Below are 15,304 nucleotides of genomic sequence, written 5' to 3'. Positions count from 1 at the left end.
AAATTCTAACCTGCCTCCTATTTTTTGTTGGGGGAAAAAAGGAATGGAAGAAAAGGTGATTGAACTTACCTTGGAAGGGTCTTCTGTTGATCCTGGATCTGAAACCCCTGGTAAATCTCTGTCTTGAGCGTGAGGGAAAAAAGTTTTGGTAGGAGGTAGAGGGTGTAGCTGAGTTGTGGAAATGAGACCTTGTTAAGGCTGAATAACGGCTGGAAAAGCGGTCTCTGCCTTTTCCAGCCCTTGAAAAAACTCTGAGGTTGATTTTGGTAAAAAAAAAAAATTCTTGTGATTTTTAATTTTGTTCGAAAAATTAAAAGTATTAACATAATTACTGAGTTGTTTGAGACCAGAGTCACCAAACAATAGGCCATCTGTCTCAGGGCCCATTTCTGTAGAGGCAAAATCTGTTATTTTGGGGTCTATACAACGTAAAACTAATCTTCTACGTTGGGTGGCTAAGGAGGTATTAGCATCTCCTAAAAAATAGACTGTTCTTTGTAACCACTCTCTTACCGTGATAGGATCTAATAAATAATTTTCTGAAATGGCATTTTCAGATAGTTCAAATAACTTGGTTACAGGTCCTAGGGTGTCTAAAAGTTTATCCTGGCAGGATTTGCGGAATCTGTCTGGACCAGATCTAAGATTGGACTTCTTTGTCCCAAAATTTTTTAAAAGATTTTGGTCAATCTCTGGGGTCAAGTGAGTGTTATTGGGTAATTCGGGCCTAGGACACTCAGCTTTTAGGGTATTTTTAATCTTTTTGGATAAGGGTCTTCTGATGTAAAAATCAATAAACTTAGAAACCTTTTTTGAAGGTCTCCATTGTGAGAATCTGGGATGATGTAGGTCATTAGGATCTGTATATGGAAGACCCATATTTTCAACCAGAAAAGGTTTTTTATTTTTTAAAACTTTTTTTTTCCTTTTCTTGGGTTTGGGGGACTCATCAGAGGAAAAAGAAAATGCATTTAATAGAGTGGTATTAGATTTGTATGATTCAAATGAATCATTATCAGAGTCCATATTATTAACATTCATTTTAACATTATCATCATCATTATTGTCTGAGGAATCAGAGTCAATTTTAAATTTCCTTTTGCGGGAGATTTTATTTCTTTTCGGTATAATTATATCTGATTCCGCATCAGAGCCAGATGTATTTTCACTTCTGCATTTATGAGCAGGTATGGAAATGTCAGAGCACAGCTGACGTGACATATCTTTATTACCTTTCCTTTCTGATTAAAGTTTTCCATCAGAGTTTGTGTGTTTTAAACTTGCTTGAAGCCTTTTTATAAATATGACCTTGTAATTCATTAAAGTTACTGATAACAGATTGGAGCTGGTCCATCTGTTGCTTTAAAGGTTCAAAAGAATTGTTAATGAGATTTTGCACAAACTTTTCTGACATTTGTTTAGGATCTTCAGACATTTTAAAATATAAATGTGAAGTAAAACACCTCTTAAAATGTAATAAAAATACAAAAATTATTTAAATAATTAATCTAACTATACTTATGAGGAAAAAGTTAACCAAAAACAAAGTTTTTTTTCAAGCAAAGATTATATATAATTTGTGAATATAATCTGAAAAATTTGGTGCCAAACAATGCAAAACGATTGCTGAGATAATAAATGTTAGGCAAATTTTAAATAAGCTAAACAATATAAATTAGAGTAAGTTAATATATATTATAATAACAATAACTTTGTTTCAATAAATGTGTTGCAAAGTAAAGAGAAGTCAGTGATACTTGTCTGACAGGCACAGCAGACTAAGTATCTAGTGAGGCGGGAAGTGAAACTGACTGCTTAGTGAGGTGTAAAATGGAGGCGTGGCCGAAACAGACCAGCAGAGACAAGATGGAGGACGGAACTGCACGGAGCTCAGACGTTCCAGGGGAAAAACAAACAAAGGATATCACTGTGAACTAGGTAAATTAAGCAAACACAACCGGGTAGGAATGCAATTTATTAGGCAAAAGCGGATAGAAGGGGAAAGCAAAACGGAACTATGTTAAGAATTAACTAAGGGGATAAAAACAAAAAAACGGAAATAAAACATAATAAACAATAAATAAAACAAACAATTAACAACTAGAATTGGGAAAAAAATTATAAATAAATAAGAAAAATAAAATAATAAATAAGTTAATAAATTATAAACAAAAGATAACACAATAAACAGTAGAATGAATAATAATAAATAAAATGAGATATATATATATATATATATATATATATATATATATATATATATATATATATAGTAAAAATTATTTGTTTATAAATAAGTTTGTACTTAACTCCTGAGCAGCAAAGAGAAAAGAGTAGGTTTTGCTGCTTTCTGGTCACTATATGGATACTATGATGCATATGATTTGTCCTTACTATACCTGACCACTAAAGGACTGTTCTCATTGGTCTCTTATATGTCCTCTCTGTTATCATATTTTTTCTGTTAATATTCAAATGTTTTACTTTTAAATGCTGCCTGAGTAGTAAAGTGAAAGGTTATGCAAAATAGGAGTCTCTGTTCTTGTAATAAAATCCAGTACAAAATGGTTTAAAAATGTACTTAGAAGCTTTCAGTTTAGTCAGTGAGTAGGGGAATGACGTCGCTACAGCCTGAGGAGGGTGTGTGCGCTGTTGTCCAATTACAGCCCCAGAATGTCGGCACAGAGAAAAGCACTGTTGGCGTGGTGCCAGCTAGAAAGAGAATCGAGCCAAATCCAATAGTAAAGAGTAGAAGGAAGCAGCACTCTCAATCCACTGTCCATAAAATCAAAAAAAGTTTATTTCAAGTCGTTTAAAACGCAAATAGACAAGAACAGCACAGTACAAGCTTCACAAGTGGAGGGGGAGCAAATCCTTACATGTTTCGTGCTATGCAGCACTTAATCATAGGATAGCTCACCACCTGTGCAGCACATCTTTAAAGGGTGTAATGGTCAATCACAACTTCAAAGCCCTAATACACCTCTAAAAATGGATGTTTTAAAGGTATACTGCAAAGGTGTGAGAAGAAATAGTGTAACATGGAAAAAAGTACTCCTTATATAAAAAAGAACACACAATACAAAAACAAAATGCATATAGAAAAATAAAAACAATACCGAAAAAAGATATGTTTTTCTATATAGAAATAAACACATCAATTGTTCACGTTACACAAATTTGAAATTAGTCTCAAACAATGAAAAAACAAAAGATATATAAAAAATATTAATTGATGAAAAAATTAGTGAGAAAAATATTTTTAGAAAAAAACATATGTTAAAATTAATTCATATAATTACACAAATATCATCAATATTATTAGGTGATTTTTTTAGGTGATTTTTTTGTATACAGGACCACATGACAATGATCCAACAAGAAAATGTATATAAGAAAAATATATCTATGTACACAAGGCAAGAAAAAAGAACAATAGATCTAGTAAAATGTACAACACATTTTGGTGAAAATTTGACAGATATAGTATTGATTCTTTAATGTAATACAAAGATTATATTCATATTGATATATTGACAGTGAAATTGAAAACTCCGAACATTAAATTATATGTTCAGAAATCAGAATTCCAGAGTCTAATATCCCTACACAATAATAATAGACATGGCAAACCATTAGGAATGTGGCTCAGCTCAATTTGTTATCTCCCATGGTTAGCCATGAATAGTCATTCATAATATTTCACAGTAATAGATAAATAAAAAAACAAAAAATGTTAATGTGAAAACATATACAGATATGTATGATTGTAAATATCAATATGTGAGTATATGAAAATGTGAAGATGTAAAAGTGGATATCTATAGAGTGTAAAAAAGTACTCTTAATATAACTATGGATATCTACATTAATGGAACTGCTTAAGATAACCAAAATTACTCCACAAAATAACTGATGTCCCATTCTTTATTTAGACCAAGAGGTGCCCTCGTACTAAGTTTCCAGATCCAATAAAGTTCTTTCTTGGACAGTATATTATAAATGTTTCCTCCCCGAATGGGCTTTTTGGCTATGTCTATTACTTTGACAGTGAATTTGGGCTGATCTGTGAAATGTAGACAATTAAAGTGCCTTGCTACACTCGAATCCTTGTTATACTTTTTAATGTCCCTTCTATGCTCCCCTATTCTCGATCTGAGGGCACGGGAGGTCTGACCCACATACTGTTCAGAACAGAGGGTACACTCAATAAGATAGATAACAAATGTACCACAATTCGCATAATGGTTAATCTTAAAATTCTGTTTGGTTACATGACTGCTGAATTCTGCCTCCATAGAGATCTGTGAACAAGTAAGACAATTTCTAGATAGGCACTTGAAATAAAGGTGATGATATTTTAGTAAACATCGTTGACAAAGTTAAGTTTGTGCCCAAAAAGGCACCTACACTTGCTAAAAAAAAACTGTCCCCCAGTATGGTGAATAGCCAAGTAGGAGTAAAAGGGAGTCAGTGGCTTAACAAGAAAGGCACTTTCAAGTCCCTATCTAGAAATTGTCTTACTTGTTCACAGATCTCTATGGAGGCAGAATTCACCAGTCATGTAACCAAGCAGAATTTTAAGATTAACTATTATGTGGATTGTGGTACAACATTTGTTATCTATCTTATTGAGTGTACCCTCTGTTCTGAACAGTATGTGGGTCAGACCACCCGTGCCCTCAGATCGAGAATAGGGGAGCATAGAAGGGACATTAAAAAGTATAACAAGGATTCGAGTGTAGCAAGGCACTTTAATTGTCTACATTTCACAGATCAGCCCAAATTCACTGTCAAAGTAATAGACATAGCCAAAAAGCCCATTTGGGGAGGAAACATTTATAATATACTGTCCAAGAAAGAACTTTATTGGATCTGGAAACTTAGTACGAGGGCACCTCTTGGTCTAAATAAAGAATGGGACATCAGTTATTTTGTGGAGTAATTTTGGTTATCTTAAGCAGTTCCATTAATGTAGATATCCATAGTTATATTAAGAGTACTTTTTTACACTCTATAGATATCCACTTTTACATCTTCACATTTTCATATACTCACATATTGATATTTACAATCATACATATCTGTATATGTTTTCACATTAACATTTTTTGTTTTTGTATTTATCTATTACTGTGAAATATTATGAATGACTATTCATGGCTAACCATGGGAGATGATAACAAATTGAGCTGAGCCACATTCCTAATGGTTTGCCATGTCTATTATTATTGTGTAGGGATATTAGACTCTGGAATTCTGATTTCTGAACATATAATTTAATGTTCGGAGTTTTCAATTTCACTGTCAATATATCAATATGAATATAATCTTTGTATTACATTAAAGAATCAATACTATATCTGTCAAATTTTCACCAAAATGTGTTGTACATTTTACTAGATCTATTGTTCTTTTTTCTTGCCTTGTGTACATAGATATATTTTTCTTATATACATTTTCTTGTTGGATCATTGTCATGTGGTCCTGTATACAAAAAATTCACCTAAAAAAATCATCTAATAATATTGATGATATTTGTGTAATTATATGAATTAATTATAACATGTTTTTTTTCTAAAAATATTTTTCTCACTAATTTTTTCATCCATTAATATTTTTTATATCTTTTGTTTTTTCATTGTTTGAGACTAATTTCAAATTTGTGTAACGTGAACAATTGATGTGTTTATTTCTATATAGAGAAACATATCTTTTTTCGGTATTGTTTTTATTTTTCTATATGCATTTTTGTTTTTGTATTGTGTGTTCTTTTTTATATAAGGAGTACTTTTTTCCATGTTACACTATTTCTTCTCACACCTTTGCAGTATACCTTTAAAACATCCATTTTTAGAGGTGTATTAGGGCTTTGAAGTTGTGATTGGCCATTACACCCTTTAAAGGTGTGCTGCACAGGTGGTGAGCTATCCTATGATTAAGTGCTGCATAGCACGAAACATGTAAGGATTTGCTCCCCCTCCACTTGTGAAGCTTGTACTGTGCTGTGCTTGTCTATTTGCGTTTTAAACGACTTGAAATAAACTTTTTTTAATTTTATGGACAGTGGATTGAGAGTGCTGCTTCCTTCTACTCTAAGCTTTCAGTTTAGCTCTGTTGAAAAGGCAGTTGGAAAGCCCACTGCAAGTGGGAAATAAGACACTCCCCCCCCCTCCCCCTTCTTTTGCATATGAAAAGACCCTTTACACAAACAGGAGCAAGCTGGAGAAGGTAGCTGACGGTATTCAAATAAAACTTGCTAATATATGTATATTGCGCAAATGCTTCTATTCAAAACTGAAATGCATCTATGTGGATTCCAATTATGGCTGGAATATCCCTTTAACCCCTTCCTGATAGTACTTATTTGTTACATCAGAACAAACCAATAAGTACAAAATTGAAATCAAGCGATGGTTCATGCGATTGCGTGATTTCAATAATGGGATTGGGTCTGGGGGAGTGCCTATGATGCTAGGCACACCCTCCAGCCTGCAATCCCAGTTAGGAAGCCGTTATGGCTTCAGTACAGTCAAACATCTTGGGTTGTTCCATGCTGTCCTAATGGTAGATAGGAGTTAATGCATGTATTTTACCAATTGAATAACATGTCCATTAAAAATACATGTTTTATTATATACACAGCGTTTTTTCATTAACATGCACTAATTACATTAATTTGATATTTTCTAGGTCATTAAATGCAAAGCAGCTGTGGCCTGGGGGCCTCATGAACCACTCAGTATTGAAGAGATTGAGGTTGCTCCCCCAAAAGCTCATGAAGTGCGCATTAAGGTAAAGTAGACTTATTTTATTTAAATCTACAATAAAATAAGTTTTAAGAATTTCAACTAATTTTATCATTTGAGGTGTTGGTTACTACAAAAATTAATTTAAAAGGGAAACTGGTCTATAAGAAGATGTCCTAATTGGATCTAGATTCTATTTCAAATTTAGAATGTTAGCCGCATTGAACTCACTTGAAACAATACTTTGGCTTCAAATTAGTTTTGGAACAAATCCGTTGGAGGATCTTCTTCTTATGTGACATAAGCCAATACAATTCTATGGGGAGATCATCTGGATGATGTGCTTTTTCTAAGGCTATTACATTTATTGTTTTAGCAATTTCCTCCTTTTCTATAGGCATATTTAAATATGAGAATCCTTATGAGTTAACTCTGGTAAACCAATCAGATCCAAGAATTTAACTTCTTGTGAGCTATGCAAATCTTTTTGGTAGGATACAAAAGCTTTGATGATCTGATCAGTATCATTATAAATCTTATTTTGCATTTTTATTGCAGCTATAGATTTATTTTCTTTTGAGATTTAAAAAGAGGGGCAAGAAATCTACTGGCTGAATCTAAAAAATCTAGCTACATTTCTCAGCGTCAGTTATTCTGCCACTTGAAATAAAAATGTATCTCTTTCTTTCTTTACTCTAAAATGTTCTTGACAATTAAAGTTTGTTGGCTCCTAATAAAATCTGGCAGTTTATTCAGTTAGTTTTAGTTTAGTTTTTTTATTTTAATAAACTACACTACACTGTATTTTGTGGGCAATTGGGGCACTTTTGGAAAATTAACCAGAGATCTGGCTAGTTACTTATCGCGTGCCTGTAAACGGGCGAGTTTTACATTGCAAGAATAAAAAACAACTGCACTAAGCAGTTTTTGGGGTCAAAAGTTAGTGGGAGCGAGGTGTTAGAAAAAAAACGGCAATCAAAGTGCCTTAACATTGCGGTCTATGGGAACTGTGTGTTCCCAGTAAATATATATGTATATAATCATATACATATATATATATTTACAAACTGCTGACTTTACAGTGCTACTTACCCTCTTTGCTGCGCTTTGGTTCTGATTACATTAGAACGAGGCTCCTATTGGAGCCTATCAAAGAGCGTTCTTGTGAGGTCGCGTTCGCATTGCTGTTAACTTGTAATACCAGCGCACATTATCTTGCGCTGGTATCATACATTGGAGCGCACATTTAGCTTTCTTGAAAGTGATTTTTAGTGCTTCACTTGTAATCTGTCCTGATGTATGCTTTCTTTTCAATGTGTATTAAAATGCACTTGAAATGAATCCATACTGTAAGCACATTTATGGTTGTTTCAAAGCATCTTCTTCAATAGTAAAACCAATCTGAAAAACACCTACACCCCTCTAAAAATAATTTGCTACCCAGGACTGTTGGTTTAATTTACCCACTAATCAATAAAGTCAATAAGATATAAGCATAAAAGTAAATAAAGAAAGACAGATCTGCATCAAATATAAATATACGAGAAAAAAATAGTAAGTTGCAAGAGTAACTGTATATGTAAATAAAATCTTAACAGTAAAAAAACAAAACTTCAATACAAGAGACAACAGCAAATCAAAGCATTTAGTAACAGATGTGCCTACGTGTCAGCTGAGCTGCAGAAGAAACACATTTCACTGATTTCTTAAAGGGCCATAATACCCAAATGTTGAAACACTTGAAAGTGATGCAGCATAGCTGTAAAAAGCTGACTAGAAAATATCACCTGAACATCTCTATGTAAAAAAGAAAGATATTTTACCTCAAAAGTTCCTTAGTAGCCACCTCCCATTGTAAAGGATTTCTAAGCAGCATTTTAGTGTGTCTGTCCTGGGACATCTGAAGGGATGAGCATCGTGCACTCTCATATTATTTCACCAATCAGGTAAAGGAAGCTTGCTATGAAATCTCATGAGAGTTAAGTCAAATCTCATGAGATCACAGTAAGAGTTCATGACCTCAGCACTGCTGATTGGCTGCTGTTCATTTCTTCTTTTTTTTTTTTTTTTTTTTTACCTGCAGCTGGGAGCAGGTGAATTATAACTTTATACACAGAACTTACTCTGCTGAGCTGAGGAGATTGTGAGATAAAATATCTTCCTTTTTTACATAGAGATGCTCAGGTGATATTTTCCTCTCAGCTTTTTGCAGTTATATTGCATCAGTTTCAAGTGATTTAGCATATGAGTATTATGTCCCTTTAAAGAGAAGACAATAAAAATAGCAGGAAGTTTATTAAGTCTTGTTTTCAAGGGCAGTTTTACAGCTGCAAATATTGTCGTTATCACATATAAAAATAGAAGCTTCAAACCCATATTAGGGCTAGATTAGAAGTGGAGCGCTCATTTATTGCGTGCCTGTAAATGGGCAAATTCACTCATTTACGTGCGCACAATAAATAACCAGCCATTACAATTGGCTGGTTATTGCTACCACGAGCTTGCACTAGAAATTAGCGCTCCAAAAATTAACCAGAGGTCAGACTTCTGGTTCATTTTTAAAAAGTCCGCCAATTGCCCCCAAAATAAAGTTGTTGTTTTTTTAAAATCATAACTTCACAAAGCAATTATTAGGGGTTAAAGTGAGCAGGTCTGGGGTGTTAGAAAAAAAATCGGCATTGAAAAGTGCCTTTACATAGCGGTCTATATATGCTTATATACATATATATATGTATGTGTTAATATGTGGAGATATATATATATATATTTATATATTGTAAATGTGCTGCCCATTGCTGCGCAACTTACCCTCTTGGCTAGGTTCTGTGCCGTGTTTGATGGCTCCCATTGGAGCCTATGGAAACAAGCCCTAGTGAGCACATTTATAAATAGTGCATTCGCAGGCTCCACAGCACAATACAGTGTGTACAATAAACACAAGATAGTGAAGCATTACAGGACCCTGCTTAATAGAAAGATTACAAGTTAACCCCTTGAGTGCTAACGATGGCTCTGAGCCGTCGCAAATTGTCTCAGTCAGATGCTAACTATGGCTCAGAGCCGTTACTAGCACTCTCCCACCTTAAGGGGGAAATCTGGGGGCTCCCACCAGCTCCTACCCCGGTGATCTGGCCTGCATAGTTAGACATTGCCAGGGCTTCATGCTTTGCACGGTGATGTAACGCACAATGACGTGATGACATCACCGTGCAACTTTATTTATAAAATACCATAGACAGTATAGGGAAATGGGGCATGCTGCTTAGAAGCCTTTATCTCAGGCATCTAAGCAGCTACAGACCCCCAAGACCACCGTTGGAAAGGTAATCGCCTAGCCATTCCAATGGTGTAAGTCTTGGGGATCTGGAAAAAAAATAAACATATTTAAAAAAATAAAACCCCCTCAAATCCAGCTTAGCACCCAGGTGGGAAAGTGCTTAGCACTCAAAGTTTTAAATAAAATGCACGTTAGTGTATTTCAGTTTTGACTAGAAGTATATTTTGTAGTACATGTGCATTAGTATAATTTATTCTTCTGAAAGCTTTTATGTGCACATGCAATGACAGCTTGCATTTTTTTAGCAAGCTAGAAGTGACACATACTGTGTGTCTTTCATGTATATGATGACTCAATTTGAATAATAAATAATCATTTACACAATTTGTTTGCCCTCTAAGCATCTGCAAGCTGTCAATGTGTTCTCATGTAGCATCCAGACTTATGTTTTTAAGATTGCGTGTACATTGATATCTTCTGATATGTTGCATAAGTAAGCCTGCAACCGCAAATTTTATAAACATTTAATCAGAGGACGTGATAATAAATCGCCCTGAATTTGCTTGTCCAGGGTGATTGACAGGCCCTGCTCTAGCAAAAGCAGGATTGTATAAGAAAGATCTTAGGCAATGTTGAATTTTGCCAAGTAATGCTGTATTACAAGTGACAGTTGTGGGTAGAGAAAACTGATGGAATTTAGTAGAAGATTTTCCTTAATACATGTTTATTGCTGACAGCTTTTAATCAAAACTAAATTGCATTTACATGTATTTCACTATAATATCCCTTTAAAGCTAAATACAACAGAGCTGTAAGTTTTTTTTTTTTTTTTTTTTTTTTTTTTTTTAAGCTTTACTTGCAGCAATGCCTAGATTCTATGACGGTAATTGTATCCCTCTATTTAATCCCTGTTGTGGTAGAAACAGATATTCTGGGAAATTGTAGACATAACTTTATGATTATTAATCAGCTGAAAACATTACAAGAACGTAAGCTGGCTTTGAATAGAAATGAAAGAAGCTGGTGGCTCGTGTGCAAAAATTCTAGAATTTCAGGAATCCTTGCGTGCAACAGCGAATGAACTAAGCTCACATCTGGCTCCCTGTAGCACTGGTTAATGTTCTCAGGAACATTGCTAGTCCCTGACACTAGTTAATGATTTATCTTTTTCAGCAGGCAAAACTGATTAATACTTTGCAAGCAAAAGGATATTAGTTTAAGCAGAACAATTTTAAACATACATTTTCATTCAGATATCTTTACTTACTGTATTCAAAGTCTAACAAAATGTGCATCTGCTGGTAAACTGGATGATTATGATCTTCATGTTCTTTTGCATTTTGTGTATTTGGTATATTTTACTATATGTGAGGATGGCATTTTCATTAGATATTGTAGGCAGTAGTCTACAGGTACATTCCCTCCAAGATCAATCTGTCTTGCTGGTCCAGTAATGAAATATTTGCAAGCCACAACCTGATCCCTCCCATTCTTCTGATTTGGTAATCAGACTTTACTCTTACAAGAATATGACCAATAGAGAGGAGTCACTGATGAATAGAATTTCAGATTTTGCCTAACCTTTTTTTGTGAAGTGCATCATCAAACACTTCTAAAATGTATATATTTCTATTGTCATCAATATAAGAGAAAGCCATCTATGTAAGAGATACCATTCTAAATCATGGTAAACATCACCCTGTGACTAAAAGTGGATTAACTATGTACTGGTAAGAGGCCAAATATCAGTTGGAAGAAGTTGAGGTGTAGACAATTAAAAAGGAATGAAGTTATTATAAGACAAATACCTTCTTGGACATGGTTTCATCAATATGAGAGGCAGAGCACATAAAATGTACCTAAAATTGGATAATCTACAGAAATAATCCAGCTGGAAGTACTTCTTCAGTAAAATGAACTGTGTGCTTGTGATAGACTTCATGAGTTTAAAAAAAAAAAAAAAAAAAAAAGATTGTTAGCCAAGAGAGGAAAACAGCCAAGGAAGCAAAGAAGGCTAAACTCAGCTGAAGCAGCCAACGGATGGCTGGATAAAATATACTCTCATGAAATAATACCATAAATGCTGTCACACCTCTGCACATATGTTGTTTGTCCGCTCCATCCCAGAAACTTAAAGATAACTACAGTGACCAGCTGGAAAATGTATCTTTTGTATTAAAATATATTGTGTTTAGTATATAAATATTTTGTTTATAATAGTTTAAGATTTATTTCCAGAAAAACCCATTGATCACTATAATAGTTTAATTAGATAAAATCAGAGATAATGTCCTACAAGTTACATGTTTTTTTTTCTCCTGTGGGGAATAAAATATATTTTATGAGTTTTCAGTGCTACTATTTAAAAAAAAAAAAAAAAAGGGCCCTTATAGCTTTCAAAATTCTAAAACAAGTTTAATACTTTTTTTTTTAATAGCAAACTATTTATAAATTACTCCTACTGTTGTTGGTTTTGTAAACTATACCATTCCTAAGAAATATATAAGCTTCAGGATAACGTGTTACACCAAGTTGCTTTCATTCCTCTAGCTATTCATTGGAGGAACAATTCAGACAAAATTAGACTTTCATTAATCAGGTAGAGTATGCCACTTTAAAGGGACAGTAAAGTCAGAATTAAAGGGACATGAAACCCAAAATAATTATTTCAAGATTCAGATCGAAAATACAATTTGATAGAACTTTTACTTCTATTATCTAATTTGTTTAATAATCTTGGTATCCTTTGTTAAAGAAGCAGCATTGCACTAGTGGGAGCTAGCTGTACACCAAGTGAGCAAATAACATGAGGCAAATATATGCAACTACCAATCAGCAGCTCCTCAGTCTACCTAGGTAACCTTTTCAACAACGGATACCAAAAGAATGTTGCAAATTAGATACCAAAAGTACATTGAAAAGATGTTTATAATTGTTCTCTATGTGAATCATTAAAGAAAATAAAAATGGGTTTCATTTCCCTTTAAATTTTCATGTTTCAGGTAGAGCAGGCAATTGTAAACAACTTTCCAATTTACTTCTATTATCAGTTTTGCTTAGCTCTCTTGGTATCCTCTATTAAAAAGAAAATCTAGGTGAGCTTGGGAGTGTGCACGTGTGCTTGGACACCTGGCAGCTGTGTTTGCAACAATATTTATGGCAATGTTCTATATAGTGGCAAACTCTGCTGCCATAGAGTGTTTGTAGCATTTTATGGCAGCAGTTTTTGTGTATAAAACTACTATAAACATTTTTGGAAACACAGCTGCCAGGTGGCTAAGGACACATGCACACTCCTGAGCTCACCTAGGATTACTCTTTAATAAGAAACATTTTGGGTTTCATGTCCCTTTAATGCAGATCTTGGCATTAGATCCCTCAGTGTGCATAGGAAATACAACAGTAAAATGTTTTTAAAGCATTGTTATCCTCATGGTGTTTTGCTGTGCAGTTTGTAATTACAAAGTACAAAGCATAAGGAAAAAGAAATCGATCATTCTATTGCTTTCTTTAGCTTTAATAGGGTGCTGATCAGAGGCAAGGCGACTACATATCTTTTCAAAAGAGGTCAGCATTTTCAAGAAACTTGCGATGAGTTTATTTTTTGTTATAAATAAATAATAGATAAATAAATAAAATAAAGCATTTTCTTCAACCCCAAAAGTTTTTATTTTAAATTTTTGTGGGCCCCAAAAAATGTTGTGTGCCCTAGGCCTTTACTGTGCCTAATGGATCAGTCAGCCCTGATAGCTACATATTATTATTATTTTAGTGTATAGATCTATAAAATAGGATCCAGAGGTAAGATTCAAGTATCCATATGGATCACTGACTTTTCCAATACTGAGATTCACAAACCTATCCCTGTCACGTATCTGACACTAATGGCATCAGATGTGATCAGATAAGAAACTGTAAATCAATTACAGTCTTGTTAAGACAATGTCAGTAGCAAGTCTTGTCTATCCCAGTAACAAGTCCAGAATGTCAAGTAGTGGGTTGAGTTTATTTATTGATAACAGATGAAGCAAACTAACGCCTAGATTTAGAGTTTTGTTGGTAAAAAGCCACGTAGCTAACGCTGCTTTTTTTGCCAACGCACCCTTCCAACAACGCTGGTATTGAGAGTTGTCTGAGGGGCTGCGTTAGGCTAAAAAAAATGGAGCATTGAGCCTAACTTAGCTCCACTTCAACCCTCAATACCAGCGTTGATTACGGTAGCGGCAAGCTGGCAAAACATGCTCGTGCACGATATCCCCATAGGAAACAATGGGGCATTTTGGGCTGAAAATAAACCAGCGTTCATCTCCTAACGCAGCCCCATAGTTTCCTATGGGGAAACACTTTCTAAGTCTGCACCTAACACCCTAACATGTACCCCAAGTCTAAACACCCCTAACCTTACACTTATTAACCTCTAATCTGCCGCCCCCGCTATCGCTGACACCTGCATTATACTATTAACCCCTAATATGCCACTCCATACACCGCTGTAATCTACATTATACTTATGTACCCCTAATCTGCTGCCCCTAACATCGCCGACACCTATATTATATTTATTACCCCCTAATCTGCCCCCCCCCCCCCCAACGTCGCCGCTACCTTACCTACACTTATTAACTCCTAATCTGCCGACCGGACCTCGCCGCCACTATAATAAATGTATTAACCCCTAAACCGCCGCACTCCCGCCTCGCAAACACTATAATAAATTTGATTAACCCCTAATCTGCCTTCCCTAACATCGCCACCACCTACCTACAATTATTAACCCCTAATCTCCCTCCCACACCGTCGCCGCTACTATAATAAATGTATTACCCCCTAAACCTAAATCTAACCCTAACACCCCCATAACATAAATATAATTTAAATTAAACTAAATAATATTCCTACAATTAACTAAATTAATCCTATTTAAAACTAAATACTTGCCTATCAAATAAACCCTAATATAGCTATAATATAACTAATAATTACATTGTAGCTATTTTAGGATTTATATTTATTTTACAGGCCACTTTGTATTTATTTTAACAAGATACAATAGCTATTAAATAGTTAATAACTATTTAATAGCTAGCTAGTTAAAATAAATACAAAATTACCTTTAAAATAAATCCTAACCTAAGTTACAAATACGCCTAACACTACACTATCATTAAATTAATTCAATAAATTACATACAATTGGCTAAAATAAAATGCAATTAAATAAACTATACTATAATACAAAAAAACCCCACTAAATTATAAAAAAGAATTACAAGCAGTTT

The 15,304-nt window shown here is 34.3% G+C and overlaps 1 protein-coding gene across 1 annotated transcript in view; it reads left to right on the top strand.

Annotated features, from left to right (window-relative positions):
- The window catches only part of LOC128649914 (alcohol dehydrogenase 1), an 83,210-nt gene that overhangs the window by 49,876 nt on the left and 18,030 nt on the right, over window positions 1–15,304 (top strand). The window contains exon 2 of the mRNA XM_053703465.1: window positions 6,694–6,795. Coding sequence (XP_053559440.1) covers window positions 6,694–6,795 — 102 coding nt within the window. The remainder of the gene's footprint in view (window positions 1–6,693; window positions 6,796–15,304) is intronic.

Source organism: Bombina bombina, chromosome 2 (assembly GCF_027579735.1).
Source record: "Bombina bombina isolate aBomBom1 chromosome 2, aBomBom1.pri, whole genome shotgun sequence".
NCBI classification, from domain to species: Eukaryota; Metazoa; Chordata; class Amphibia; order Anura; family Bombinatoridae; genus Bombina; species Bombina bombina.
The sequence above is the reverse complement of the archived record's forward strand: the minus strand, read 5'-3'. Positions and strand labels throughout refer to the sequence as shown.